We start from the raw sequence: 26,826 nt of genomic DNA, 5'->3' as shown, positions 1-26,826 counted from the left end.
CGGTGAGACCCGTCTCTAAATAAAATACAAAAAATGACTGGGGATGTGGCTCAGTGGTTAAGTGCCCCTGGATTCACTCCCCAGTACAAAAAAAAAAAAAAAAAAAGACACTGTTTCAGTGTGGAAATCTGAGATCGGAACTTTCCTGAAGTTCTCTGAATTTGGGGGGCCTGAGCCCAAGTCTGAGCCCTTGACCTTGGTGCAACCCTGCAGGCTGGCAGAATCTGCGTGGCAGTCTTGTAGGACGCTATATTCCCTGAGCACAACCAGCTGACACAGGGCACCAGTGGGTGGGGAGACGAGGTGCAGACAGGGTTGACATCTGCCTGCTGTAGGATAGTCATTTGCTTACCCACTGACTCAGGGAGCTTGTCCCTGTGCTGGGCACTGGGACCCAAGTGAGTTAGGCCTGGCAGGAGGCAGGAAAACGTGTGATTCTTATGTCATCAGTATACAATCGAGTGCAAAGAGCCACGGTCACAGATCTGAGAAGGCTTTTCAAGGAGGGACGTCCAGGCCTTGGAGTGTGACCAGGAGAAACTGCTGGTGAAGTGGAAAGGGGTCCCCTGACACTTGTCACACATATTACTGGGAATGTTCTGTGCCTGGAATGTCCCAGTCCCCCATCAGCTTGCTGGCCTTCACCACCACAGGAATGATGGGACTATCTGCCCCTTTGACAGACAAGAAGGCTGAGGCCGGGGCCCATCACACACTATGAGGAGCCTGAGACAGTGGAGGGCAGGCAGCAAGAGGAGGGGCTACAGAATCGGGCCAGTTACAAGTGTGGCCTGTCTTCTTGGAGAATGTCCTGGCTTTTCTTTCTGGTGCTGGGGATTGAATCCAGGGGCACCCAGAGGCTGGGTTACATCCCTGGCCCTTTTTTTTATTGAGAGAGAGAGTCTTGCTGAATTGCCCAGACAGACCTCCAACTTACAATCTTCCTGCTTCAGAATGCCAAGTCACTAAGACTATGGGCACGAGCTGCTGTGCCCAGCTAATTCTGGGTTTGTCTCTATCCCAGGCTCAGATCTGGTGAATTGAAATGCTGAGAGTCATAACAGCCAATATTCCCGTGTGCTCATCATGAAGTGCTTAGCCCTTGTCCTATCTGTTTTTATTCAAGTTTTTCAAGGCCTTGAAATAAGAATGCTGCTAGTCCTCATTCCATAGACAAGAGAAGTGAGGTTGAAACAGGTCACACAGCAATTCAGGGAGCAGTGCTGAGGTTCTAACCCAGGCCTTGTGAACCTCAGAACCACAGAGTTTGGATCCTGCCATTCTACCTCCCCGCCATGGTGCTGGAGTGGGCCAGACCCAAGAGGCAGCATGTTGACCTCAAACCAAGGCACAGTGGCACATAGGCAGAGGTAACTAACATAAAATTTTGCAAAACAATGTTTCATCTTATCACAGGCAAGGTACCCTTAAGTTTTCTATTCTATTTTGTTTTATTACCAAAAAATGCTTTTGGCCCAGCAATCCCACTTTCCGGAATGTATTCTTTAGATCGAGCCACATTCACAAAATGTGTATGAACAAAGTTATTCATTTTGAGAGGAAAACCCCCAAAATAGCCCAAGAGCCCAACAACGAGGAGACTAGGATGCAGTTGCAAGATGCAGCTAAAGGGCAGAGATGCAGGGTGCATTAAGGGAACAGAGCCTGGAGTTCAGAGGTCAGGGGTGACATGCTTTTAGGTGCTTGCTGCCTAGGGAAACACTGGGAGTAAGAAAAGAAAGGTGAGAACTTGTTTCCTGCCCCCTGGAATTTTCTAGAACATTCTCCCAGAGTTAGTCCTGGGCAGGAAGATCAGGGTAGTCAGGAGTAGAATTAGGTAGGAGTGAAATTCGGGTTTCCTTCTCTTAGCACCTGGAGGTTCGACCTGGTAGGTCAAACACTGAGCCCTCAGCCCTCGTGTGACCCGGGCTGTGCCCCAGGCCTTCACTTACCCAGAGCCGCCATGATGAGGAAGAAGGAGGCAGCCACAAGGAAGGCCATATCGGGCTTGGTATAGGACAGCAGCTTCTGTAGCGTGGCCCCCGACGCCTGCTCGGCTGCAGGTCGGGCCTCCCTGTGGAAGCCCTTAGCCTCGGTGGCCGCCCCTGGCTCCAGGGCTTCGGCATCTGGCCTCACAGTGGACAGCAGCCACCAGAGCAGGAAGGAGGCGGCCAGCGAGACGTACGTCCACACAAACAGGGCCCAGAACCACGGGTCCCGGATGGGCCTGCGCACTTCAGAGAAGAGCAGCAGCTTGACCATAGCGTAGATGCCCACCAAGAGGCACACGAGGGTGATGACCACCCACGAGGCCCGCAGCCGCCGCGGCCCCAGGGCACTGTTCTTGGCCACCCCGATGGTGGCCCCCAGCAGCAGGCAGCTGCGGTACAGGCAAGCTGCCCAGAGGTCCAGCACCGAGTCAAAGATGTTGAAGTGACGGATGTCCTCCAGCAGGCTGCGGTCAAGGTGGCTGAAGGCATAGATGGCCGTGGTCACACCGACGTCCATGCTCATGAAGGCCAACGTCACCACCACTGCCTTCCATAGCCTCATCCTGCTGGCTGGCCGCAGGCAGGTGCCAAGGGGCAGGCACCAGGGGCAGGCTGTCAATCACGGGGGCAAGGCCATCATGGTCTACAGGGCAAGACTGACCTATGGGGCAAGCATCAGGCAGGGGTTCAAGTTGGTACTTTCTGGCTGTATGACCTTGAGCAAGTCACTTGGCATCTCTGAGCCTCAGTCTCCTTATTTGTAAAGTGGCAATAACAAGAGTGCTATGACGCTTCCATTCACTCAAGGAACATTAATATTCCCACCTGCAATAGGCCAAGCCTGTTCTTCGGGTTGGGGATTTAACAACGAACAAAAACAACAGATCCTTGCTCTCGTGAGATGGACAGGGTCATGTGGGAGATAGATTAGTAAGTAAATGGTATAGAATGTTGAGATTAGGGCTGGGAGGGGAAAGGAGGGGTAAGAAGTGAGGGGCAAGAAGGTAATGGGGGAGTTTTACCTCCGGGGGGCCAGGGGAGATCTCACGGTGAAGACTTTGAGCAAGACTAGAAAGAGGCGTGGCCGAGCCCTGAGGCAGGAGTGAGTCTCACGAACTTGAGGAAGGCAAGGAGGCCTGTGAGCTCAGAGGTGAGGCGTGGGAGTAGATCTGGGAGGATTTTGTCACCAACATAAGGGTGAAGTTGAGATTAGAAGAGTTCTACAAGTGGGCACTGTGGTCATTTTTCATTTTGGCAGTGCTGGGAACGGAACCCAAGGGCTCGCACATGCTAAGCAAGTACTCTGCCACCGAGCCACATGCCCGGCCCTTTTCATTTTATTTTTTGAGACAGGGTCTCACTAAATACGGAGACTGGCCTTGAACTTAGGATCCTCTGACTCAGTCTCCTGAATAGATGGGATTAGGTGTGCACCACCAGTCTGGCTTGGTTACTATTTCTTTCTTTTTTTTTAAAACATGGAATGCTTCCTGAATTTGAGAGTCATCCTCATGCAGGGGCCATGCTAATCCTCTATATTGTTCAAATTTTAGTATATGTGCTGCTGAAGCAAGTGCTTGGTCACTATTTATTTTTATTTATTTATTTTTTTTAGTTGTAGATGGACACAATACCTTTATTTTGTTTATTTTTATGTGGTGCCAGGGATCGAACCCATTGCTTCATGCATGCTAGGCAAGCGCTCTACCACTGAGCCACAACCCCAGCCCAGGCCACTATTTTTAATGCCACTAACTTCTCTGAACTAGTTTTCTCATTTGTAAAATGTTAGCATGAAGTTTAATGCGTGAGCCTCAGTGAGTTCCGGGCATGGTGTCTGGCACATAATAATTGTTGCTGATCATCACTAACTATATTCAGTGAGCACAAGATAAAGGCTTGTTTGCTTTCCTCCTACTTCAACTAAACCTCTACCCTTAGGAGAAGAGAGAGTTTGAAGTGTTGGGTACGTCTTGCTGGTCTCACTGCAGCCCAGGGGCCTCTGCATCTACTTGGAAGTTTCCAGAACCTCTTCATGCAGCCCTAGGATCTTTTGGTTTTCTGGGTCTTGATGTCTGTTTTGACCTAAGCACATCCCCACACTGGGGGCCTCGGACACAGGAAGCAGGACTGGTGGCCTGAATCTGCAGGTGGAGCTTGTCTAGGGTGAGGCTGGGTCTGGGCTGTGGCGTGTCCCTGAGCACCAACTCCTGACCTGTGCTTCCTGGAAGGGGGCTTGGCTGTCCTGTCTGCAAACTGGGCAAAGCTCTGGAGGATGACTCGCAAATTCAGGAAGCATTCCATGTTAAAAAAGAAAGAAAGAAGGAAGGAAGGGAGGGAGGGAGGGAGGGAAAGGAAAGGAAGGAAGAAATAGTAACCAAGCCAGGTGCATACCTAATCCCATCTATTCAGGAGGCTGAGTCAGAGGATCCTAAGTTCAAGGCCAGTTTCAGCACTAAGTGAGATCCTGAAGGGAGTGACAGGAGGGGCAGCTGTGAATTGTGACCATGATGGGAGTATGGCCTGAGAGAGGTTCTCTCCCTATGGCTGAATCCAGGCAGAGGGGATGAACCTGTGCTGTGGAGTGACTGAACCTACACTTACAGCTTAAGAAACTGAGGCACAGAGGAACAAAGTCACCTGATCCATACACTCAGACAACCAGGCCCAAACCAGAACTTAAGCTGGTATGTGAAGGATCCCAGCACCTGACTCCCTGCCTGCCTGGCACACAGCAGGTGTCCAATAACCACAGCACACAGTTAAGTAACAGCACTTCACTAGCCCAGCCCTGGCTGTGAGCTTCCGTGTGTTCACTTATAAAATCATCACAACTCTGTGAGATTTGCATGTCATCATCCCCAGCTAGCAGATGAGAAATTGAGGCCCTGAGAAGTTAATAATTTGTCCATGATCACACAGCTGGTGAACAGCAAAGCTGAGATGTGGACTTAGGTCTGTCTGGGCCCAGAATCTGGGCTCTTAATCATCAGGCTAAGACATTCCCCAGTCTTAGGGATTGAACCCATGGGTGCTCTACCACTGAACTACACCCCTGACCCTTTTTATTTTTATTTTTTATTTTAATTTGAGATAGGGTTTTACTAAGTTGCTGAGGCAGGCCTTGAACTTGAGATATTCCTGCCTCAGCATCTCAAGTTGTTGGGCTCATAGGGATGCACCACTGTATCTTGCTCAACACTTCTTTTTTTTAAAATTTTTTAGTTGTTGATGAACCTTTATTTTACGCATTTATTTATATGTGGTGCTGAGAATCAAACCAGGGCCTCATACATGGTAGGCAAGTTCTCTACCACTGAGCCACAACCCCTAGCCTCTAAGACTTTATATATATATATATATATATATATATATATATATATATATAGTTGTCCATGAACCTCCATTTTATTTATTTATATGTGGTGCTGAGAATCGAACCCCAGTGCCTCACACATGCTAGGCAAGCGCTTTTCCTCTGAGCTACAACCAATACTTCTTAATATAACAAATGCTAACAGGGTACGCTTATTTAAGGAAAAGAGTCCACATCGGTGAGGGCTCAGGCAAAGCAGCAAAGGTGGAAATAATGAGGAGGATAACAATGGCAACAATAATATCTGACACTTATTGATGTTGACATGTGCAAAGCAATGTTCTAAGTGACTTATACATATTAATGCTCACAAGTATCCTATGAAGTAGGTTCTGTTATTTCCCTCATTTTACAATTGAGAAGTCTGAGGCAGAGAAGTCAAGTGACCTGCTCCAGGTCACACAGCTAGGAAGAGCTGGGATGGAAAGCTCCAGTATCTGTGTTCTCAACTCCATAGCTCTAATCCTGCAAAACAACCTCTCCAGTGGGTAGGCAAGCTCCCTCAAGATGCTAAGAAGGGGTCTGAGATGCAGAGAGGAATGAGACATCATGGCCCTCAAGGCTTGGCCCTGCTGTTACCCCAACACCTCCAGGCAGATTCTAGTCCATCTCAGAGATGCTGCTTGCTCAGTCAGCTACCGCTGCTCCAAGGAGAGCCAAGGCCAAGTCAGGTCAGGGAAAAGGAGAAGGGGTGGGATGGGCAACTGCCCCTGGCTGGGCCCTTGCTCTACCCCAGCTCTTGCTGAGCTGCCAGCGCAGGCTCCATCTGCTGCAATGCAGAGGCCTTGGGGAGTGAGGGAGTGGGTGAGCTCCACTCAGAGCCCAGGAAGGGAAGCTCCTGGCCCAGTGCCAACCTGTTCTCCTGGCCAAACCACTGCCAGCTGCACTAGGTCCTGCCAGTCACCTCAGCCGCTGCCTCGTCTTGGTGGGCACAAGATCCACATCCCCAGAAAGGGGTTGGGGCTCAGAAGCAGGAAAGGTAACAGATCAGCCAGGGTCATGAAGGCTGGATTGCAGCCCAGGAGCCTGGCCAGGTCCCCACCTCTGACTCCTAGTCACTGGGGGAGTTCCTTCCTGATGTCCCACAACCCAGGTGGCCAGCTGCCTACCTGGGAGCCCCCAATACTTATCTTCTCAGGAATAAACAAAATTCCAAACAATGACATGGACCCTCTGAATCATGCTTTGCATTTGAGGAAGTGAAGCCCAGGGAGGGCAGAGGTGAGACTTATCCAGAGCCACACAGCAAGCTAAGCAGAGCATGATAGCACCCAAGCTCCCTACCCCCAAGTGCTGAGTCCTTCTACTCCAAGCTCCGGGCTGAGCAGAATCTAACTCAGTTCAGATCAGGTTACAGTCTTCAGTGAGGACAAGTTACTCTGTTATTTTTAAAGTTACTAAGCAGGAGAAGGAAGGGGACAAGACCACAAGCTAAGGCTGCAGGGTGGGGAGGCTGGAGATCATGAGGCTGCATGTCCCTGCCCTCCATCTGCCCGACTCTGAGGACTCAGCTGAGCTGGACAAATGGCTCTGGAGGGCAAACTGTGGGTATTCAGGTGATGTGTGTGGCCTAAGAGACAAGGACAAGGTGGTGGCCAGAGGCCAGGGCAGGCCCCACATGGCCCAGGGCAGACAGGAGCAACTTGCTATCATTCCAAATCCTAAGGAATGGCATTTAGCAAGGGACCCTATCCCCACTGGAGGCCTCATTAAAGACCTTTCTTCCCAGTAGAGGAGACACTGGTTGGGCTTCTCCAACAGTCAGTTTCAGAAAAAGGTATGGAACAACCAAGAAATAATAAATAACTCTTACTACAACCACAACAGCTACCATCTGCAAGGAGTTACTAGGTGCTAGGCACCTCCCAGCTCTTCACCACCACCCTGGAGGCCCACAGTTACCATGCCCACCAGACAGCTTGAGGAGGCTGAGTGGCCTATGGGAAATGGTTGAAGGCAGAATCAAGAACTGACACTTCACTCTTTTGGGGGTCCCCTACCCAGGCTACTAAGGGATTGCAGGAAAAGGTCCTGACTTGTGTGGCCCAAGTGGCCCCTGTGCACCCCGAACTTGATGAGCCTTTTACCCTAACGTGGATTAGCCTTGGGAAGACCCAGTGGCTGCTCAGCATGCACTGGCTGGCAGAGGCCTGTGTGGTGGATGGTGTTGCAGTGGGATCTCTGGAGGCAGGGACAGTTCTGGGCTGGGCCCATGTGGTTCCATCCTGATTCCCACCCTCACTGAGCTCACTGTGTTCCATGTTGGGCCTGGTCCTCACTCTGGGACTTGGGAAAGTTGCAGCAGGTAACTTGTGGCCTAAGCCAAGCAAACTGGGGAACCCTTCCTATAGCCTTCCTCTTGGCCCTGGGCCACCTGAAGCAGGGGCCTGGAGGCCATCCCATCTTCAGGGGTGGGGCAGAAGGCGGGTAGTCCATCAACCCAGCTTAAAGCTATCTCAGTTAAAGCAAGCTGGGGGAGGAGGCCTATTTCCACAGAGGCCCAGAAACCAGGGCGGGGCAGGAGCACCCACAGGCCTAACTGCCCAGGAGGGTGCATGAGGAGCAGTGTCAGCCCAAGGGCCATCTGGGAAAACTGAAGGGACTGGCTCTGCCCAAGTGGGCAGGCCCAGGCCACCCCCAGGCTTCTATCATAGCCAGAGAGCTCAGGATCTCTGTCAGGCCCTGCTGTGGGAGGTGGGGAACCCTCAGAAGTCACTCCAGCCCCATCATAGCGGAACATCAGCCTCCCAAGATCCCACCAAAATGCTCTCTTCACACCATTTTCCAGGAGATGGCGTCGCCTCAGGGGTTAAAAGAAATACAACATCCACCCTGCAGGCCCTGAAGGGATGCTGCCGGGACGGGGGCGGTGGGGGAGGGGGCTGGCATCTGCAGTGCCCGGGTCCCAGGTATCCTGGCAGGGGCCTAAGGAGGTTCCCACCTTCTGCCGAGATGCCTATTCCCACCGAGGCAAGGGTACCCATACGCTCCCCACGCAGTGTCCGGCCTGGCGCACTAACCTGGTAGGGTCTTAGGTCGGGGGTCCCTCTCGCTGGGCCCTTACCTGGCACCAGGTGGGCCGTAGCGGGGGGCGCGCAGCTGGCTCAGGTCGTCCAGGGCGCAGGTTCCACGCAGCTCATTGGAGATCGCGCTGCGAGCTGAGCCTGCTGCGCTCCGCCCGCCGCTGCTCCCGCCTCCTACCCGCGCTACGCCGCTGCAAGGTCGGAGCTGAGCCCCGCGGGCGCAGCGGCCGGCTGACAGGCGGGGCGGGGCCTCGGGGGGGCGGAGTAGGCAGGGATTCCAAGAAGGGCGGGGCTCCCAGGGTACGACCTAGCGAAATCTCGCTGGCGGGGCGGGGCCCGGGAAATTGGGCATGGTCTAGCAAACGGGGCGGGGCTTCCTGGCTAGAGGTCTATGAGCCTCCCCCGGAAGGCGGAGCCTCTTGGGGCGGGGCCGGGGCTAGTCGCCTGCTCACCTGCGGCAAGCCACGCCCCCATCTGGCTCGCTGGCCTCCAAGCTCTGGGTTTACCTGGAGGTTGCAGGTCCTGCTCAGGTCACCCAAAAGACCTCACCTGCTGGAAACCTGCTCTTTAACAGGTTTGTTTTCTCTTTTTTCCCTGGAGGACAGCCTGTGAACCCTGGAGGTTGGGGGTTAGGATCCTCACTCATCCATGCAACTGTCACTGAGGAAAAAGGGCCAAGTTGCTTATCCCAAACTAACGAATCTACACATTCTGTACGAGGATCGATGCAACCTAAAATATTTATCCATACTTTTTCTTTGAGAGTCTTACACAATATATTAACCATACTTTTTGCATCCTAGAACTAAGGAAATTGACCAACTGCCTGCTTACCCACCAGGACAGCACAGGTAGAACCTGACCCGATAGCTTCAGCTGCAATGCAAGCGTGGTTCTTTTTTAGGCTCGTTACCATCTCACTGTACTGCATTTCCCTATTAAGATTTCCTTAATCTTGTGCCATGTCAGTTGACAATCACCATGACAACGACCAAAGGAGCCCTTAATAGGAGCCAGAGGAGCACTTGAATTCTTAGAAAATCTCCACCCAATCCTAGAAACCACAGGAATATTCCTTTCTTTAATCTATATCTACTACCTGCTCAGCCTCTGGGCTTCTCCTATTCTTTGTCCAAGAATAAAACTTTCCATGCTGCTTGACCAGGTTCTATTCTTTTTGCTGTGTGACCTTGGGTGGATGCCTTAGTCTCTCTGAGCCTGATGGGTTCTACAATTCCGAGAGGGAAAAAGGACCTAGCTTGGGTCAACATTGGTAACACAATGAAGATAAACCTTGAACAGGTTTGTTTTCTCTTTTTTCCCTGGAGGACACTTATGGAGTGTCTATGGAGCACTATGCATCATACACTATTCTAAGCATTCGAGGAGCTGCTGCTACTCGGAAGGCTGAGGAAGGGGCATCACTGTAGCACAGGAGTTCAGGATCAGCCTGGCAACATAGCAAGAACCTGTCTCTTAAAACAAAGCAAAACAATACAAATAGGCATTTGAGATGTGACACCCAGAAATGAACCAAACAATATCCTCGCCCCTTCTGTAGGTGACAGCCTAGTGAGGGAGTCAGACAATACCTAGAAGTAAATTATATATGATAGAAGGAAATAAATACATTTTATGAAGAAAAATGGAATATTATATGAGATTGGGAGAGAGAAGGCAGCAAAGGTACCGAATGACTGCTGAGGGCCAGGTGTTAGGAATCTAGCTGTGTGTGAAAAGAAAACTCCCAGCCTTTGGAGAGCAGAGAGAAAAACCACAAGTAAATAACAGGATCCTTTCAGTGTTGTAAATGAAATAAAACTCAGGGCAGTGACTGGAATTGGCATGGAGCGACTCAAATTGGAAAAACACTTCTCTGAGAAAGGGGAAGGGGAAAGATGAGGAGGAAGCCACGGCTGATTGCGGGGAAGAGCATCTGGGCTAAAGGAACTGCAAGTTTAGAAGCCCTGAGGTGGGAATTAGCCTGGCATCTAAGAACAGAAAGGGTCAGTGTGGTCTGAACCATGGAAATGAGCCCTGGGTAGGGAATGAGCCAATGCCCAGCAGGGAGCAGGAGACAAGATGTCTGTCCTCAGGCAGAGGATCAGAGTACAGCCTCTGCCGCTCACATGGGACACCTTCATGGAGGGGAATTTGGTAAAGTTCAGAATTTAAAACACTTTCTTTTGAGCAGCGCCTCATGGTGCACGCCTGTAATCCCAGCGACTTGGGAGGCTGAGGCAGAAGGATTGCAAGTTGAGGCCAGCCTCAGCAACTTTGTGAGGTCCTAAGCAACTTAGTGAGACCCTGTCTCAAAATAATAAATAAAAAGGGCTTGGGATGTAGTTCAGTTGTTAAGCGTCCCTGGGTTCCTAGTACCGACCCAAACAAAAACACTTTCTTTTCTTTTTAAAGCATTAGATTTTTTTTCTTAGTTGTAGATGGACACAATACCTTAATTTTATTTAATTTTATGTGGTGCTAAGGATCAAACCCAGTGCCTCACATGTGCTAGGCAAGTGCTCTGCCCCTGAACCACAACACCAAACACGCTTTTGATCAAGTAAGAATTTCTTGTATAAATTAATGGAAAAGTGCTAAGAGATCATCATGAAGACAGCTATTATAGTAGCAAAAATCTGGATATAACCTAAATACCATCCCATAGGGAACTGGTGAGATAATTAGAGAGCATCCCTTTAGTAAAATATTCAATAGCAGGAGAAAAAAGGCACATATGTGACAGAAAGTTATATAAAGGCATGAAATGACCTAAATCTATTGGGGAAAGTTGAGCCAGAATACTGCTTGTGTAAAAATAAAGCAAATATACAATGTATTTGAAAAGAGTATCTTGGATGGATACGTCAAAAAGCATAAGTTGGGCTAGAGATATAGCTAAGTTGTTAGAGTGCTTGTCTCACATATACAAGGTCCTGGGTTCAATCCCCAGCACCACACACACAAAAAAAAAAACCCACAAGTGACAGAATTGTATCCACATTCAGGTTCTTTTTGCTGTGTGACCTTGGGTGGATGCCTTACTCTCTCTGACCCTGTTTCCTCATCAGAGAGATGGGTAATAAAGATACCTATGCACTGGTGTACTATGAAGGTGGAATTTTAAAACCCTGTAAGGTCGGCCCAAGGCACTGGTAAGGAAATGAGGATTATTTTGGAGAATGATGGATGACTCTGAACCTCTACTCACCTAATAGCATTACCAAAATACGAGTAAAAACTGTTAGTAATGTAAAACTGAGAGGAATAGGTTGACCTCAAATTATCTCGTGGGTGTTGACAAATCAATTCCAAGGTATGCAAGGAAAAGTAAAAGACTTAGAATAGATAATATAATATGGAAGGAGAGTAAAGCAGGAGGACTATTTCCCAACTTCAAGGCCATAGTGATCCAGACAGTGTGGTATTGGTGGAATAGTAGACAAATAAATCAATGGAACAGAACAGAGAGCACAGACCTAGACCCACATGAATACAGTTAACAGATCTTTGACAAAAGAACAAAGGCAACATAATGGAGAAAAGACAGTCTTTTCAATAAATGATGCTAAACTAACTATTGGATGTTTACCTGTAAAACAAGGATTCTAGACACAGACATCTAAATACCCTCAAAAAGTTAAATACCCTCAAAATACATCACAGTGCTGGGTGTGGTGGTGCATAGCTGCAATCCCAGTAACTGGGGAGGCTGAGGCAGGAGGACCTTGAGTTTAAGGCCAGCCTGGGCAACTTAGTGAGGTCCCAAACAACTTAGTGAGACGCTGTCCCAAAAATAAATGAAAAGGGCTGGGGATGTAGCTCAGTGGTCAAGCACTCTGCCATTGAGCTACATATTCCAGCTTTTATAAAATTTGAAACAGTCTCATTAAATTGCTAAGGCTGGCCTCCAACTTGTAATCCTCCTGCCTCAACCTCCCCAGTCACTGGGATAACAGGTATGTGCCATTATGGCTGGCTAGTGATACAACACCAAAGGCATAATCCATGAAAGATGTAATTAATAAACTGGTAAAAATTTCTTCTCTGGGAAGGACCCTATCAAGAGAGTGAAGAAAGACAGGACTGGGGTTTTGGCTCAGTGGCAGAGCATTTGCCTCGCACACGTGAGGCACTGGTTTTGATCCTCGGCACCACATTAAAAAAAAAAAAAAAAAAAAGAAATGAAAATATTGTGTCCGTCTATAACTAAAATTTTTTTTTAATATTAAAAAAAAAAAAAGTGAAGACAAAGCCAGGCTTGGTGGCATATGTCTGTAGTCCCAGAAACTTGGGAGGCTGAGACAGGAAAATCACAAATTTGAAGCCATCCTCAGCAACTAAGCAAAGCCCTAGGAAACTTAACAAAACCCTGTCTCAAAAATAAAAAGTAAATGGGTGCAGTGATGCATGTCTATAATCCCAGCGATTCAGGAGGCTAAGGCAGGAGGATCACAGCCAGCCTCAGCAACTTAGCGAGGCCCTAAGCAACATATGGCTCAGTGTAAAGTACCTCTGGGTTAGATCCCCAGTACTGAGAGGAAAGGGAGAGGGAGAGGGAGGGAGGGAGGGAGAAAGAGACAGAGACGAGGGTGGGGAGGGAGAGACAAGCCCACAGACTGGAGTAAAATATTTGCAAAAGATAGATCTGATAAACGACTTATCCAAAACATACAAAGAAATCTCAAAATTCAAATAAAAGAAAACCACCCAATTAAAAAAAAAAATGAGTCAAAGATCTTAGGGACATCTCACCAAAGAAGACATACAGATGCCAAATAAGCATGTGAAAAGGTGCTCAACACATCCTGTGCCATCAAGAAAATGCAAATTAAAGCAACAGTGAGAGACCACTGCATGCCTGTTAGAACAGGAACACTGACGCCCCAAAGGCTGGCACCAGGAACTTCTTCATCCCTGATGGGAATGCAAAACGGTACTTTGGAAGACAGCTTGACAGTTTCTTACAAAACTAAACATATTCTTACCATACGATCCAGCAATTACACTCCTTGGTATTTAACCAGAGTGGTTAAAAACTTATGTCCACATAAAAATCTGCATATGGATGTTTACAGAAGCTTTAGTGATAACTGCCTCAACTTGAAAGCAAGCAAGATCTCCTTCCGGAGGTGAAGGGTAAATAAACTCTAGGCAAATGACCTGAAGGCACCCAGGTGGTATACGCAGAAAATGGAATTTTATTCAGAGCTAAAAATAAATAAGCCATCAAAGTAATGAATAGATGTGGAAGAACCTGAAATGCATATCAGTGAAAGAAGTCAATATGGAAATTACATAATAATTACTGTGAAATTCCAGAGCTGGGTGTAGTTCAATGGTAGAGTATGTGCTTAGCATGTGTGAGTCCTGGGTTCCATCCCCAGCACCTTAAAAAAAAGTCACTGTGTAATTCCAGCCATGTGACATTCTGATAAAAGGCAGAACTATGACAATATCCAAAAGATTAGTGTTTATGCTTGCTTTGGCAGCAAATATACTAAAATTGGAATGATACAGAGATTAATGTGGCCCCTAAACAAGAGTGACACACACATTCAGGAAGCATTCCATAAAAAAAAAAAAAAAAAAAAAAAAAAAATCAGTGTTGGCCAGGGGTTAAGAGAGAAGGGATGAACAGGCAGGGCACGGAGGATTTTTAGGACAGTAAAACTACTCTGTATGAGATTATAATGGTGGATATATGCCATATACATTTGTCAAAAACCATGGAATATACAACTCCAGCAGTGAACTCTAAAGGAAACCATGGGCTTTGGGTGACAATGACGTGTCAATGTGGCTTCACTGAGTAGCACATGCATGAATCTGGTAGGGGCATTGTTGGGGAGGGCTGTGCATATGGGGGGCAATTATGGGAATTCTCTGTACTTCACACTAGATTTTGCTGTGAACCTAAAATTTCTCCAAAAACAAACATCTAATAAAAGTGGTCAGAAGCCAGGGGTGGCAGCGCATGCCTGTAACCCCAGCGGCTCTGGAGGCTGAGGCAGGAGGATAGTGAGTTCCAAGCCAGCCTCAACAAAAGTGAGGCGCTAAGAAAGTCAGTGAGATCCTGTCTCTAAATAAAATACAAAAAAGGGCTGGGGATGTGGCTCAGTGGTTTTTCTTTCACTGATATGCACCCCCCTCAAAAAAATTGGTCAAAATGTTAAAATTTTATGCATCTTTTATCACACATTTTAAAAACAATGTTTGTAGCAGTTTTCTTAAAAACATCTCCAAAACAAAAGCAATGCAAATGCTGGCCAACTGCAGGAAGGGTCAGCAAACAGTTCAAAGTTCACTGAAACAAGTAGGACACAGTCTAGAAAAACTGCTACACCAACTGCTACACACAAGCTCATAAGGCCAATCTCAAGGATGCGGTCTTGAGTGAAAGAAGCGGTGTGCAGGAAAGTGCCCAGCAGAGTGTGCAGGAGAGTGTGCGGGAGAGAGCATACGATATGGTTTTCTTTGTATCAAATGCAAGAACTGACTACCTTTTGCTATTAGGAGTCAGGGCGATGATCAGCCCTAGGAGGTGGGTAGTGACCAAGAGTGGGGCTGGGCACTGTGTGGGTCTTGGTCTCATGGGTATGTCCAGTTTGAAAACTCACAGATTGTACATTTATGAGTTGTAACCCTCCTTTTCATTTTCTTTGGGCGGGGAGGGGCACCCTACCATGAACTGCATCCCTAGCCCTTTCTATTTTAAAGTTTATTGTGAGACAGGGTCTCACAAAGTTGCCCAGGTTGGCCTCAAACTTGTGAACCTCCCACCTCAGATTGCCAAGTAGCTGGGATCACACACCAGGTTTATGTCCTCTTTTGTATATGGCTCTGTCAATTTATAAAGCTTGTGCGCGCACACACACACACACACACACATCAACACACATATACATATATACATGTATTTATACACACAAACATGACGAATGTGTAACACACACACCACTTCCAGGCAGATAGAAGTGTGTTTTAATTCATGAATGTTCTAATTCTGCCACTCATTAGGTTTATTTATTTATTTTGGTGCTGGGGATTGAACCCAAGGGCTCTACCACTAAGCTCCATCTGCAATCCTTTTTATTTTGAGACAGGGCCGCACTAAGTTGTTGGGGCCTTGCCAGGTCCCTGAGGCTGGCCTCCAACTTGCAGTCCTCCTGCCTCAGCCTTCCAAGTTGCTGGGATTGCAGGAGTGCGCCATTGCACCTGGCTCACTTACTACCCTACATAGGCCCTTACACTCCACTGAGCCTCAGTTTCCTCATCTGCAAAATGAAATTAGCAGGACCTGGAGCAGTGAACAAGGAAGCATGTCCAGATTCCATGCTTATTGACTCCTCTTGCTACAGTTCCCTTGGTCACTAAGCCCAGGCTGGAACAGGGTAGCAGTGAGGTCACTGTCCTCAAGGAGGACGGGTCCTTGAGGAGTGCCTGTTTGAGCTGATAAACTTGCAAACTGCTGCAAAGAGAGATGTCCAATCAGGAGGAGCAGAGGAGGGGGTGGGGTGGGGGGCTGCCTGGGACCAGGCTGGGGGACTGACCACCCCAGGCAATTAGGGGGATCATCGAGCTGGGGAAACAGATCCCTGTCTGGTTAGCAGGGCCGTTCACTATCACGGGGCAATCAAGACAACTGTACAACCTTTAGCACCTTCTTGGCTGAGCTTCTCTGGGCTGTGGAGTCAGGTTCTTTTCACGGTAACCTCCTCCATGGGGAAGCCCAGTAATTTCAGGAGGCCCAGGCTGGGCTCCAGAATCCCCATGGCCCAGTGATCTCACATATGAGGAGAGGGGATACTGAGGGAGACCCGACTGCCCCTTGGGAATAACTCAGAAGAATTCGACTTGGGTTGAATTCCATACTAGCTCACTTACCAGCCGTTTGTCCTCGGGTGGGCCAGGTGACCCTCTGGCCCTCATTTTTCTCATAGTGTTTGTAGTGAGGATCAAAAAGCTTCCCTCCTCACAAAGAGTGAAACCTAAAGTGTCCGCATGGCCTCCAATGCACAATCATTTGGTCCCAACAGCACCGGGGCTCATTCCCTGTCTCAGCCCCTGTACACTTTGCTATTCTTTATGAAACCAAGCTCCTTCTCACTGCAGGACAAGGGACTTTCGTTTTCCCTGCCTAGAATCACATCCTGCCACATCTTGCTGCGGTGGTCAGATCTCAGCTGAGCGTCACTCCTGAGGGGGCAGGTCCTGCCTGGCTGCCCTGTCTAGAGCAGCTGCTCCCAGGCCTCTCTCCCTCTCTTCTCCCAACCTGCCTTCCCAGCATTTGCAACTGAGTGGAAGAAAGTGGCTTGTGAATTTGTTTTCTTGCTTACTCCTGTCTTCCACACCCGACTGGAGAGCTCTTGAGGGTGGAATGACGCCCCTCTCAAAAAAGACAGGTGTACATTCGAATCCCTGGAACCTGTGAATGTGACTGTATTTAGAAAAAAGGTCTTTGTAGATATCATGAAGACCCCAGGATGAGGTTATCTGGATTGTGAGAGCGGGCCCTACCTAACTCTAATGCAAGTGTCTTAATAAGACACTCAGGGACGGATATACACAGAGGAGGAGGTCTCATACACAGAGGTAAAGACCGGGGTGTCGTGGCCACAAAGCCACTAGAGCTGGAAGACACAGAGAAGACTCTTCCTTTAGAGCCTCCTGCAGGAGCACGGCTCTCTCAACACCATGCTATCTAACTGGCCACCAGAGTTGTGAGAGCACACATTTTCATTGTTTTAAGCCACCCAGTTTCTGGCTATTTGTTATGGTGGCCTTAGAAAACTAATGTGGGCAGAGAGCTTGTACGCAGCTCTAAACACCCCTCCACACAGTCAGGTGCATTCCCATGTGCATACAGGCTCCTGCACAGCCAGTGTGAAAACCTGTAGGGCTGTTGTAGCCTTGGCCCAGAAATGAGGGGCTCTTTTGGTCTCCTAGGATGCTGGAGGCAGGGAGAGGCTTTGCTAGCTGGAGGCTTGGAACCCTAAATGTGTTGACGGAGACATCAGGAGAGTATAGCCAGTGACCCGAGTCACAGGATGTTAGGGTTTCCCAGGCTCTTTCTGTGGCAGCATCCGGTGTCAGGAGCCATCCATGGGATAACATGTGGGTCACTGTGCATGGGAGCTAGTGAAGAGAGACACCTGGTGTCTGGAAATGATTGTTGGGTTCCAACCCCATATTGTTTTTTATAGGCTGTGGACAATTTTTCTGGTCAATTGCCCAGGGACAATGTGAATTTCTAATCCACTCTGCGGTGGCCCACACAGCACCTGAGATGGGTATGGCCTGCCAAGATGTCAATCAACCTGCTGACTGCAAGACATCCCCAAGCAAGACTCCTCCCTTGAAACCTTATCCCTGCCTTTGATATACCCCCTTAAATAAACCTCCAGAGCCATTTTTCCTTGTCTAGTTCCAGAGCCCATGTGGACTAGACCGATCAGGGGCTTCACCTTTTGTAAATATATTTCTGAATATTTGTGTTTTGTTATTCACTAATTAGTTTAGATTTTGCATTTGAGGGTGTCTTAGATTCTCCCGGGCAGGAAGAAGAACCCCTCAATGAGACGTTGGCCCCCAAAAGCAGGGGGGCTTGGAGCTCAGCATTCTATGGAGAAGAAAGGAAGGAGGGCTGAGTTGCCCCCGTGTGCACGAGAGTGCCTGCCACTGTGTGGGGTGTGGGTGAAAGTGTGAGGGGGTGCATGCACGCGAACGCGTGACACTGTGTGAGAATGCTTTGGATGTGGAATGTGTGTGGGGAGGTGCTGACCGTCAGGAAGGGAGTGCATGTACGAGTGTGTGGGGGGATATAAGGATGTACTGCAGAAAGTGTGCATGAAGATGAGTCAGTGCGCGTTGGTGTATGAATGACAACGTTTGTGAGGACACTTGGAGGAAAGGAGAAGACAGCAGAGAGAAAAATCCAAAGTCCCACAGAATCCCCCAACTCAGAGATTCCCTGGGGTGGGGAAAGGGTGGGGCATGGTGAAGGGGAGGAGTCTCAGGGCAGACTGTTGGTTTCCAACCCCATATTGTTTTTTTACAGGCGGTGTGACCTGGGGTAGGTCAATACACCTCCCTGAGCCTCAGTTTCCCCATCTTTAATGTAGTGATACGAGAGCACCTAGTTCAGGTTTGCTGTGAGGATGGAAAGAGACAGGGTGGGTGGCCAATCCCTCAGCGTAGGTCTGGGTAGAGGGGAGGATAGGACAAGAGGAGCTGTCACTTGTAGTCACCTCTGGGGTAAAACCTTCCCCGCTCTCAACGCTACACCTCGCTGAGCCATGGAGGAAACTTTACGGCAGGATGGGGCCAGTTCCAAAGGACACTTCCTCCCTTTCTCGGCGCCTTAGTTCTCCCCTGAGCGATGCGGCTCTGCAGACCTGGGCCCGCGGGGTGCGCGGCGGGACGGTGGGACCGCGGCGGAGTGTGTGTGTGTGTGCGGTGGTGGGCCTCGCAGAGGTGGGGATGCTGCCCGGAGGACATTAACGTACTTATCTCCCTCTCTGTCGCTCTGCGGAACTCAAACGCAGTCCAGACGTGAGGTGTGGCCTCCGGCAGACCGCGCCCAGTGCCCCGCCCACACACGGCTTAGCCCACCCCGCCCCCTTTGCGATCCCTGCCGGAAGTCGCGAGGGACGGAGCTTTTTCGTGGAGACACTCCAGAGAGCCGCGCCGCTTTTTGAGAGTTCTCGGCAAAGCCCTGGGAGCGCCAGGCAAGGGTGCGGGGTAAATGCTAAACCCGACCTCAGACGCATAGAATCGCTGGCTCCTTAGCTGCGGGCGGAAATGAGGCCGGACCTCACAATCCCTAACTGACCCGGCTGCCTCGCGGGGTGAGGTCAGGCGGTTCTCCAAAGGCGCCTAGAAGAGGGGAGCAGCGTTTAAATAAAAGGCTTTGTTGTTTTGAGTCCCTGCTTTTCCGCGTCCAGTGAGGCTGTGACACTTCACCTATCTGTAAAGTGGGGTCATTAGTTCGTGCCTCGTAGTGGAGAAATTATGAGACATAACGTGGAGGCCGCGTGCTCTCTGTCGAGGCCGTCGGCTCCACTTCGGCCCGCGAACGTTTCCCCTCACTCCACCTTCTGACCGTTTTCTGGAGAGGATAGTCTTCGTTCTTTTCTGCTCTTGGGAATTAAGGACGGCCCCTTGGTCGCTGTAGCGCACATTTCCCGGGTTGGGGGTGTACCCGGAAGTGCTCCTACGGAAGCCGGCTGGGCCGCGCGGCGTCTCACCATGGCGACGGCGGGGGCCCAGCGGCGATTCTGCCGCTGCGCCTGCTTCTGCTCGGAGAACTTGTACGTGGCGCGCTACGGGCTGCACCTATGCTTCCGTAGCGAGCAGCAGCTGCGCCAGGATTACGGTCCTGTGAGTGTCCTCTGCTGGCTTTCCTGGGAAGCGGGCGGAGGCTGGGGAGAAGCCTTTGGCCCCGAGATGGTTTGGCTTGCCCACGGCACACAGGGAGCCTCACTTAGGAGGAGAATGACTTTCCTCTCCATGCCCCCGTTTCCCTTTCTTAAAGGGGGGGTGGTGATAGCATCTCCTGTTAGTGAGCCGCGTGTGGAGGGAATGAAGAAACATGCGGGTAGAGCGCGCAGGGCAGGCCCTGGCTCAGGATGCTCTCTCGGTGTTGGTGGGAGTAACTGGGAACCCAGCTCTGCTTAACGCGGTCATCGCAGTTCCTTCTCTGAGGGATCCCGTGACGTACGGGCTCTCAACTCCACTTTAAGGAGGGGAAACTGAGACTCAGAGATGTTAAAGGACTTGCACAAAGTCACGAAATCATGTTCACTGGTCTTCCTGCTCCCAGATCCTGCGCAGCCGAGGCTGTGTCAGCACCAAGGACTTCCAACAGCTCTTGGCAGAGGTAACACTCCCCCACTCCCTGCACTGCAGCTTGGCCCTTCCTCTAGATTTGTGTCAGCAGTCTGAGGGGTTTCCCAGCCTCGGCCTGTCAGTCTCCGATCGCTGAAGGACTCCTCAATCCTCTGTACCTGCTTCCTGCTCCCCTCACCCTTACTCCTGCGTTCTGGCACCAGAAGAATAGAAATGGAGAAGTGCCAAGTTGTCTATGTCATGCCCTTCTTAACAGCTTTGTGAGGTAGACACATTTTGGGATGAGAAACTGAGTCTCAAAGAGGGGGGTTGCTTTCCTAAATTCTCACAGAGGATGGAGTTGAGATTACCAGGGCTACTACATCTCTGCCTCTTTTAACACACACCCCCCCAGGCTGAGTTGCTGCTCATCTCCCACCTCCTCCCTCACCTGGGGGTTAGAGTTGGTAGCTTTCTAAGAGAGTCTTTTGCAGCCTCTGTAACACAGGATCTGACTGTGACCATTCCCCTCCCCATAGTGGGCCCAGCTAGTTGAGGGGCCTCCAGGGTCTCTCCTCCCATCCAGCCTAGCAGTCCCTCTTCTAGAAGTCCCTTTCAACTAGTAGTTTGGTATTTGCAATTGACTCAGGAGTATAGGGAGACTTGCCTTCCATCCTGGGCCCCATTCTGGCCTTCATGATCCTCAGTTTCTTCATCTGTACCATGGCTTCAGGGGAATGGGAGGCTCTGTATGATAATTTATCCCTGTGCCACCCCAGCTTCAGCAGGAGGTGGCGCGGCGGCAGAGGCTGGGGCAGGAGTCAGCTGCCAGGAAAGCCCTCATCGCCAGTTCTTACCACCCAGCACAGCCAGAGGTTTACAATTCACTGCAGGTACTAGGCAGGGAAATTGGGAGCTGGTTACTGGAGGGAGGAAGCAACTTTTTCAGGCCTGGGGTGCTGTCTTCCCCATAGCTGTTATGTTCTGCCCCCAGGATGCAGCTCTGGCTCCTGAGTTTCTGTCCGTTGCGGAGTACAGTGCATCCCCAGGTGCAGACCTCCAGGGCCTTCTCCAGCGGCTGCAGACAGTGTCAGGTGAGAGCATGGCATGACTTGGGGGTGGCAGCCTAAGATACCTGGGCAATAGAGACCGGGGTCCTCCCACCTATCATATTTGTTCTCAAAAACCAGACCAGCAGGAACAGGAAGGGCCAGTGAGACCAACCTGCCAGGAGCAGGGCATCTGTATTCATTTGTTCATTCATTCATTGACCAACCTTCCTGGCAAAGGTATAGTTTCAAATGACAGTCTGGCATCAGCTTGACCCCTGGAGAGCTCAGAAAGGGAACCCACAGTTGCTCACAGCACCAGTTAGTGACTTCAGAATGGGGCAAGGCAATGGTCCTGAGAAGTGAAGGATCTCACTATCTCCACTGTACAGATGAGGAAACTGAGGCTGGGGACAGTGAAAAGCCGCGCCCGCTCATGAGAAGATTGAGACCCAAGCCTGTCTGACCTTGCCTCAGAGCTCTAACCTACTATCTGTCTCCCTCCACAGAAGAGAAGCGCATCTACCGGGTGCCTGTATTTACTGCGTCTTTCTGCCAAGCCCTGCTGGAGGAGCTGGAGCACTTTGAGCGGTCAGACATGCCCAAGGGAAGGCCCAACACCATGAACAATTATGGGGTAGGTGAGGCCTGGCCCATGCACCCACCTGAGGAGTCCAGGCAGCTAGGATGGGAGACATATCTGAGGTGCTGCAGGCAAGCTGCCCATCCCTGCCTTCAGAGCAAGATCATGGTAGATAACTGTGACGGTATCAGTTTGCTTTGTCCTTAACAGCAAATCCCTCACCCAGGGAAGCAGGATAAGGCCCCAGCAGTCTTCCTGCTCACCACAGGCATCCTCTTCCAGGTGCTACTGCATGAGTTGGGCCTGGACGAACCACTGGTGACACCACTGCGGGAGCGCTTCCTGCAGCCATTGATGGCCCTGCTGTACCCAGACTGTGGTGGGGGCCGGCTTGACAGTCACCGTGCCTTTGTGGTCAAATATGCACCAGGCCAGGACCGTGAGCTGGGCTGCCACTATGATAATGCTGAGCTCACTCTCAATGTGGCCCTGGGCAAGGCCTTCACAGGAGGTGCCCTATACTTTGGAGGCCTCTTCCAGGTGAGTATTTCAGACCCATGGGACAGGATCTGGGTCAGCCATGAGTGCCCAGGCCTGAGATCTGCCATCTGCAGGCACCAGCAGCCCTGACAGAGCCCCTGGAGGTGCAGCATGTGGTGGGCCAGGGTGTCTTGCACCGGGGCGGACAGCTGCATGGCGCCCGGCCGCTAGGCACTGGTGAGCGCTGGAACCTCGTGGTGTGGCTCCGGGCCTCTGCTGTGCGCAACCGCCTCTGTCCCATGTGCTGCCGTGAGCCAGACCTGGTGGACGACGAGGGATTTGGCGACGGCTTCACCCGGGAGGAGCCCACCACGGTGGATGTGTGTGCGCTAACTTGAGCCTGGTTTGGCCCAGTGGTGGTGGGGAGGTGGTGTGGCAAGTGAGGACCTGCCATCTCAGGTTGGAAGGGGCAGAAATAAACTTGCAACCATGGAACTCCTTGGATCAAAAGGTTAGGCCAGCATCTGGGTCATTATTTCCAGAGGTAGGCTGGCTTAGTGCAGGTTTGCTTGAAGCAGAGCTTGATATGGGATTCATGGAGGGTGGATCCTCAGAGGGGAGTAAGGAAGCAGGAGAGGGTACTGAAAGTGGCTTCACAAAGATGTGGTTTCAGGTGACAGTCCAGCATCAGCCTGCTCCTGGGGAGCTCCAGAGCTAGAATTCCCACCAGTTGGCTCCTAGTAACAGTTAGTGGCTCCTGGATGGAGCTGCGAGGCAGGAGTAACTTCCCAGACATCTGCCTCCAGGGGAGGGTGGCTCCCAGTGGCTGCAGGAGGCCTTCAATGAAGAGTTATCAGTGGTGGACAGCACCAATTGCAACCTCTGAATAGGTGTGAAAGGCTTACTTCGGAGAAATCAAGAACAGATTTCTGGAGCCAGACTACCTGGATTCAGATCCTGGCTCTGCCACTTTCCACTCTGTGGCCACGGGTGACCCACTGACCTCTATGCTCTAGGTGCTATTGTGAGAATCCAATGACCTAACACAGATAAAGTGATTTATATCAGCCCTTGGCTGTGTTCGTTATTTTTATTGAAGACCTTATAACTGGGTGGCCCTAAGATTGATGAGTTGTGTACACAGAGCTGTGCTTTTTGGGGGCTACACATCTGAAAACCAAGGTGTTTTCCATATTGAAATCTTAAATTTTTATTTTAGTTGTTAATGGACCTTTTATTTTATTTATTTATAAATAAATAAAATAAAAGGTCCATGCTAGTAAATAAATAAAATAAAAGGTTTTTATTTTAAATAAAATAAATAAAATAAAAGGTCATTGAACCCAGTGTCTCAAACACGCTAGGCTAGTGCTCTACCACTGAGCCACAACCCAGTCCCCTCCATGTTGAAATCTTGAATTTTAGCTTCCTCCGGAAGGAGGGAAGACGTGGAAACACGCAGTCCCATTCCCATACTGCAAAAGCCACCTGGAGCAGAGTCTCAGCTGCGTACTTTAGAAAGGCTTGAGTGTCACTCTTTCATTAGGTGTCGTGAACTAACTCTCCGTCCCTTTATGGACACTTGAGTTTGCGACCTCTATATTACTGGGTATATATGTTAGAAAGACAGGGACGTCTCTGCTGGGATCTCACAGTCAGATGGGGTGGACAGGTTCGCAGACCAGCCAGGGAGGAACGTGGCGCGCGGGAAGATGGGGCTTTAGGTAGGTGGGTGATGCGGGTACGGCAACCAAAGCGCAGTCTTGGGAGACGGTGCGGCTGTGGCATAAATAGACGAGAGGCGCCTGAGAGCCCGGGGATTGGCGCCAAGCTGGAGACGTGTCCCAGGGCGGAGCGGCGGGAGTGGGCTCCCTCACCAGCGTGGTCTCTGCAAAGAGATGGGCGCTCCGGAGACGGAACCCGCGGTTTCAGAACTAAAGGCAGCATCGCCTCGCTTCCCACCCGGACAGCCTCCCCGCGCACCGCTCCAGGCCGGAAGTGGTCCGGAAGCCACCGTGCTGCTGCTTCCTTGCGAAGTCGGGGTGTGGAGCTGGCGGTCCCATCGATGGGCGGTTGAGGTGAGAAGAGGAGAGCCTCGGGGCCCTCTTTAAGGCGGCGAGGCCGCGAAGGGAGCAGGGAGGAGGATGGGAGCACGCGGGGAAGAACTCGGGACGCCCCTTGCGGTTGAGGAAAGCTGTCGGTTCCCAGGACGCCGCGCTTGGTGCGCAGGTGTGGAGCGTCCGGGCGGGGGCGGGACCTTAAAGGGGCCGACGCGTGGGGTCCTGGAGTCGGCGGAGAAGCCAGGGTCTCCAAGGGGGTGGAGGGGATAGCGCGGGTCCCCGCTGCGGTGCTGGGTATCGGGGGCCCTGAGAACCAGACCCCATTGGAGCCACCCTTGGAGCTCACACTGCGGTCCGGGTCCAGAGAGCCGCGGATTAAACGCGTCTCTTCCCATCGCCAGCCTGCGCCGCTATGGCTCACGTTGGCTCTCGCAAGCGTTCGAGAAGTCGCAGCCGCTCCCGGGGTCGAAGGTCGGAAAAGAGAAGGAAGAAGAGTAGTAGGGACGCCTCGAGGAGTTGCTCAGTTTCTGGATCCCAAGGTCGTAAGGCCAGCACCGCCTCAGGGACTGAGGGTGAGGACCCCAGGGACTGGGAAAGGGGGTGCAGCAACTTCTCCGCAGGCAGCTGCAGGCAGCTGGGACTGGCTGTGGAGAAATCGGAATGAGAGCATTCAGGGGTGCAGAGTGGAGACTGGAGAACCCCCAGACAGGGAGGAGACTGGGCCCTGCCCAGCTGGTGAGTGTGGATCTAAGGGTTCACTTAGTGTAGCTATGAGAGGTGGAGCCTGGCCTCCTGCCCATGAGACAGTGTCCTGTGGAGCCCGGAAGGTGCTTCTCCAGGAGAGCACTGATCTCTTCTGGAGAGCCTGGCAGGGAGCGTCTCACTGGACAGACCTGGTCCTACCCAAGGCCAGAGCAAGGGGACCAAAGTTTACTCCTTGCCCTCCTGGCCTTCCAGCCTCACCTTCTCCCTGCATCACAGAGAGAAGCAAGCAAAAGGCCCGGAGGAGACCACGATCCAGCTCCTCCTCCTCTTCTTCCAGTTCTTCTAGCTCCTCTTCTTCCTCCTCGTCCTCCTCCTCTTCCTCCAGTGACGGTCGGAAGAAGCGGGGAAAGCACAAGGACAAGAAGAGGAAGAAGAAGAAGAGGAAAAAGAAGCTGAAGAGGAGGCGCAAAGAGAAGGCCGAGGTGCTCCAGGCCGAAGCTCCGCCTGGCCCCTCGCTGGACCAGTGGCACAGATCCACGGGGGAGGAAGACGATGGCCCAGGTACTGTGCCACCAGTTGTGTAGGAGGGAGAGAACCCCTCCCCAGGTCTGCCCACAGTCTCCTCCCATCTTCCTTTCCAGTCCTGACGGACGAGCAGAAGTCTCGTATTCAGGCCATGAAGCCTATGACCAAGGAGGAGTGGGATGCTCGGCAGAGTGTCATCCGCAAAGTGGTGGACCCCGAGACGGGACGCACCAGGTGGGGGTGCCAGGCACAGGCAGGCCCTGCGTGGTGTACCTGGGAGTTGTGACCCAGAATATGGGCTTTCAGGAGGAGTAGGGTGTGGTTGCAGCTGCTCCAAAAAGGCCAATATGGGAGAAAACTGTCACTTGTGACATATCAGCTGTTCTTCCCCTTTGCCTGGTATAAGGGTCTCAGTGAGAGACCTTTTTCAAGCAGCTACTGTTGCCCAGACTGGTAGTGCAGGCTGGCAAGGCAGCCTACCTGGGCTCCCTACATCCCAATCCCAAAGGTGGTGGGGGCCGAATTGGCACCCAGGCTCCCCCTGCTCGAGCTGGTGGGGCCTGAGCCCTGGGGACCCGTTGCTGGTTGCTCTGGCATTAGGGGCTCAGCCTGTTTCTTGCTGATGGACATCCTCCCACCCTAGGCTCATTAAGGGAGATGGTGAGGTCTTGGAGGAAATCGTAACCAAAGAGCGACACAGAGAAATCAATAAGGTTGGTGTTGCCCCTTTCCCTGTGGTCTGCCCCCAGCTGTCTCTGATGTCCCACTTCTGTATGTTTTCTTCCCTAGCAAGCCACCCGAGGGGATGGCCTGGCTTTCCAGATGCGAGCTGGGCTGCTTCCCTGAGGGCCCCTGGCCGACTGAGGCCTGTGGACAGTGTCGTGCCATGGCCTGGAGGTTGGCCACAGGGCGGGCAGCAGCAACACTGACTGGTGCTGATGGCTTTTCACCTGTGGAGCCAGTCCAGCCTCCTCAGGAGCAAGGTTAGAGGTGAGACTTACGGATGCCTCAGTAACCTCTCCTGAAAGAGCAAGGGCAGTGTACCTGATATTAAATGTTCTCTGGTCTTAGACTTCTTGCTCTCTTGCTTTTTGTGGTCAGGGTTGGGGAGATTGGTGTGAACTTCCAGGGGGCATTGGGCTTTAGGAGCTTTGGGGAAAGCTGGAATGTTGGGCCCCAGCCCTCTCTGCCCTGCTGCTCATCTG

General features: G+C 51.2%; 3 protein-coding genes and 2 pseudogenes across 13 annotated transcripts in view; 3 read left to right on the top strand and 2 right to left on the bottom strand.

The window, feature by feature from the left end:
* Abcb9 (ATP binding cassette subfamily B member 9) overlaps window positions 1-18,951 on the bottom strand; it is a 38,314-nt gene extending 19,363 nt beyond the window's left edge. The window contains exons 1-2 of one of the 4 annotated variants that reach the window (XM_071609050.1): window positions 18,899-18,951; window positions 1,953-2,652 (exon numbers count right to left, since the gene is read on the bottom strand). In XM_071609050.1, coding sequence (XP_071465151.1) covers window positions 1,953-2,553 — 601 coding nt within the window. In that variant the 5' untranslated portion in view covers window positions 2,554-2,652; window positions 18,899-18,951. Of the gene's footprint in view, window positions 1-1,952; window positions 2,653-8,387; window positions 8,497-18,898 lie in introns of those variants that run through there. The other 3 variants (XM_071609051.1, XM_027921382.3, XM_071609052.1) reach the window with 3 other exon arrangements.
* Window positions 3,464-3,564, bottom strand: LOC114079928 (U6 spliceosomal RNA; annotated as a pseudogene).
* On the top strand, window positions 13,871-13,970 carry LOC114079929 (U6 spliceosomal RNA; annotated as a pseudogene).
* A 673-nt stretch (window positions 18,952-19,624) lies between the features above and the next one.
* Window positions 19,625-23,398, top strand: Ogfod2 (2-oxoglutarate and iron dependent oxygenase domain containing 2). 3 transcript variants are annotated; one of them, XM_027921347.2, is made up of 7 exons: window positions 19,625-19,772; window positions 20,215-20,271; window positions 20,999-21,112; window positions 21,214-21,313; window positions 21,778-21,905; window positions 22,134-22,391; window positions 22,466-23,398. In XM_027921347.2, exons 1-7 carry the CDS (start codon window positions 19,641-19,643, stop codon window positions 22,727-22,729), a joined length of 1,053 nt encoding a protein of 350 aa, XP_027777148.2. In that variant the 5' UTR covers window positions 19,625-19,640; the 3' UTR covers window positions 22,730-23,398. The 3 variants fall into 3 exon arrangements, with proteins under 3 accessions (XP_027777148.2, XP_071472417.1, XP_071472422.1); XM_071616316.1 differs by having other exon boundaries at window positions 21,778-22,019; XM_071616321.1 differs by lacking the exon at window positions 20,215-20,271 and having other exon boundaries at window positions 21,778-22,019.
* A 292-nt stretch (window positions 23,399-23,690) lies between these two features.
* On the top strand, window positions 23,691-26,693 carry Arl6ip4 (ARF like GTPase 6 interacting protein 4). 6 transcript variants are annotated; one of them, XM_027921354.3, is made up of 6 exons: window positions 23,694-24,409; window positions 24,793-24,963; window positions 25,349-25,657; window positions 25,738-25,855; window positions 26,265-26,334; window positions 26,411-26,693. In XM_027921354.3, the coding sequence occupies exons 2-6, from the start codon at window positions 24,804-24,806 to the stop codon at window positions 26,465-26,467; spliced, it is 714 nt and encodes a 237-aa protein (XP_027777155.1). In that variant the 5' UTR covers window positions 23,694-24,409; window positions 24,793-24,803; the 3' UTR covers window positions 26,468-26,693. The 6 variants fall into 6 exon arrangements, with proteins under 6 accessions (XP_027777152.2, XP_027777155.1, XP_027777153.2 ...); XM_027921355.3 differs by having other exon boundaries at window positions 23,698-24,409; window positions 25,373-25,657; XM_027921351.3 differs by having other exon boundaries at window positions 23,691-24,409; window positions 26,265-26,693.
* Window positions 26,694-26,826: the final 133 nt, after the last annotated feature.

Source organism: Marmota flaviventris, chromosome 1 (assembly GCF_047511675.1).
Source record: "Marmota flaviventris isolate mMarFla1 chromosome 1, mMarFla1.hap1, whole genome shotgun sequence".
Classification (NCBI taxonomy): Eukaryota; Metazoa; Chordata; class Mammalia; order Rodentia; family Sciuridae; genus Marmota; species Marmota flaviventris.
Note: the sequence above shows the minus strand (reverse complement) of the source record. Positions and strands in the feature narration are given on the sequence as shown.

Excerpts from the sequence above, each read along its gene's own strand:
- Ogfod2 (XM_071616316.1), top strand. The coding sequence starts at position 19,641 with ATGGCGACGGCGGGGGCCCAGCGGCGATTCTGCCGCTGCGCCTGCTTC. Across the intron at positions 22,020-22,133 it reads GCCTTCAGAGCAAGATCATG|GTGCTACTGCATGAGTTGGG; the intron begins GTAGATAACTGT and ends ATCCTCTTCCAG. Across the intron at positions 22,392-22,465 it reads ACTTTGGAGGCCTCTTCCAG|GCACCAGCAGCCCTGACAGA; the intron begins GTGAGTATTTCA and ends TGCCATCTGCAG.
- Arl6ip4 (XM_027921350.2), top strand. The coding sequence starts at position 25,162 with ATGAGAGGTGGAGCCTGGCCTCCTGCCCATGAGACAGTGTCCTGTGGA. Across the intron at positions 25,658-25,737 it reads GGAGGAAGACGATGGCCCAG|TCCTGACGGACGAGCAGAAG; the intron begins GTACTGTGCCAC and ends CTTCCTTTCCAG. Across the intron at positions 25,856-26,264 it reads CCCGAGACGGGACGCACCAG|GCTCATTAAGGGAGATGGTG; the intron begins GTGGGGGTGCCA and ends CTCCCACCCTAG.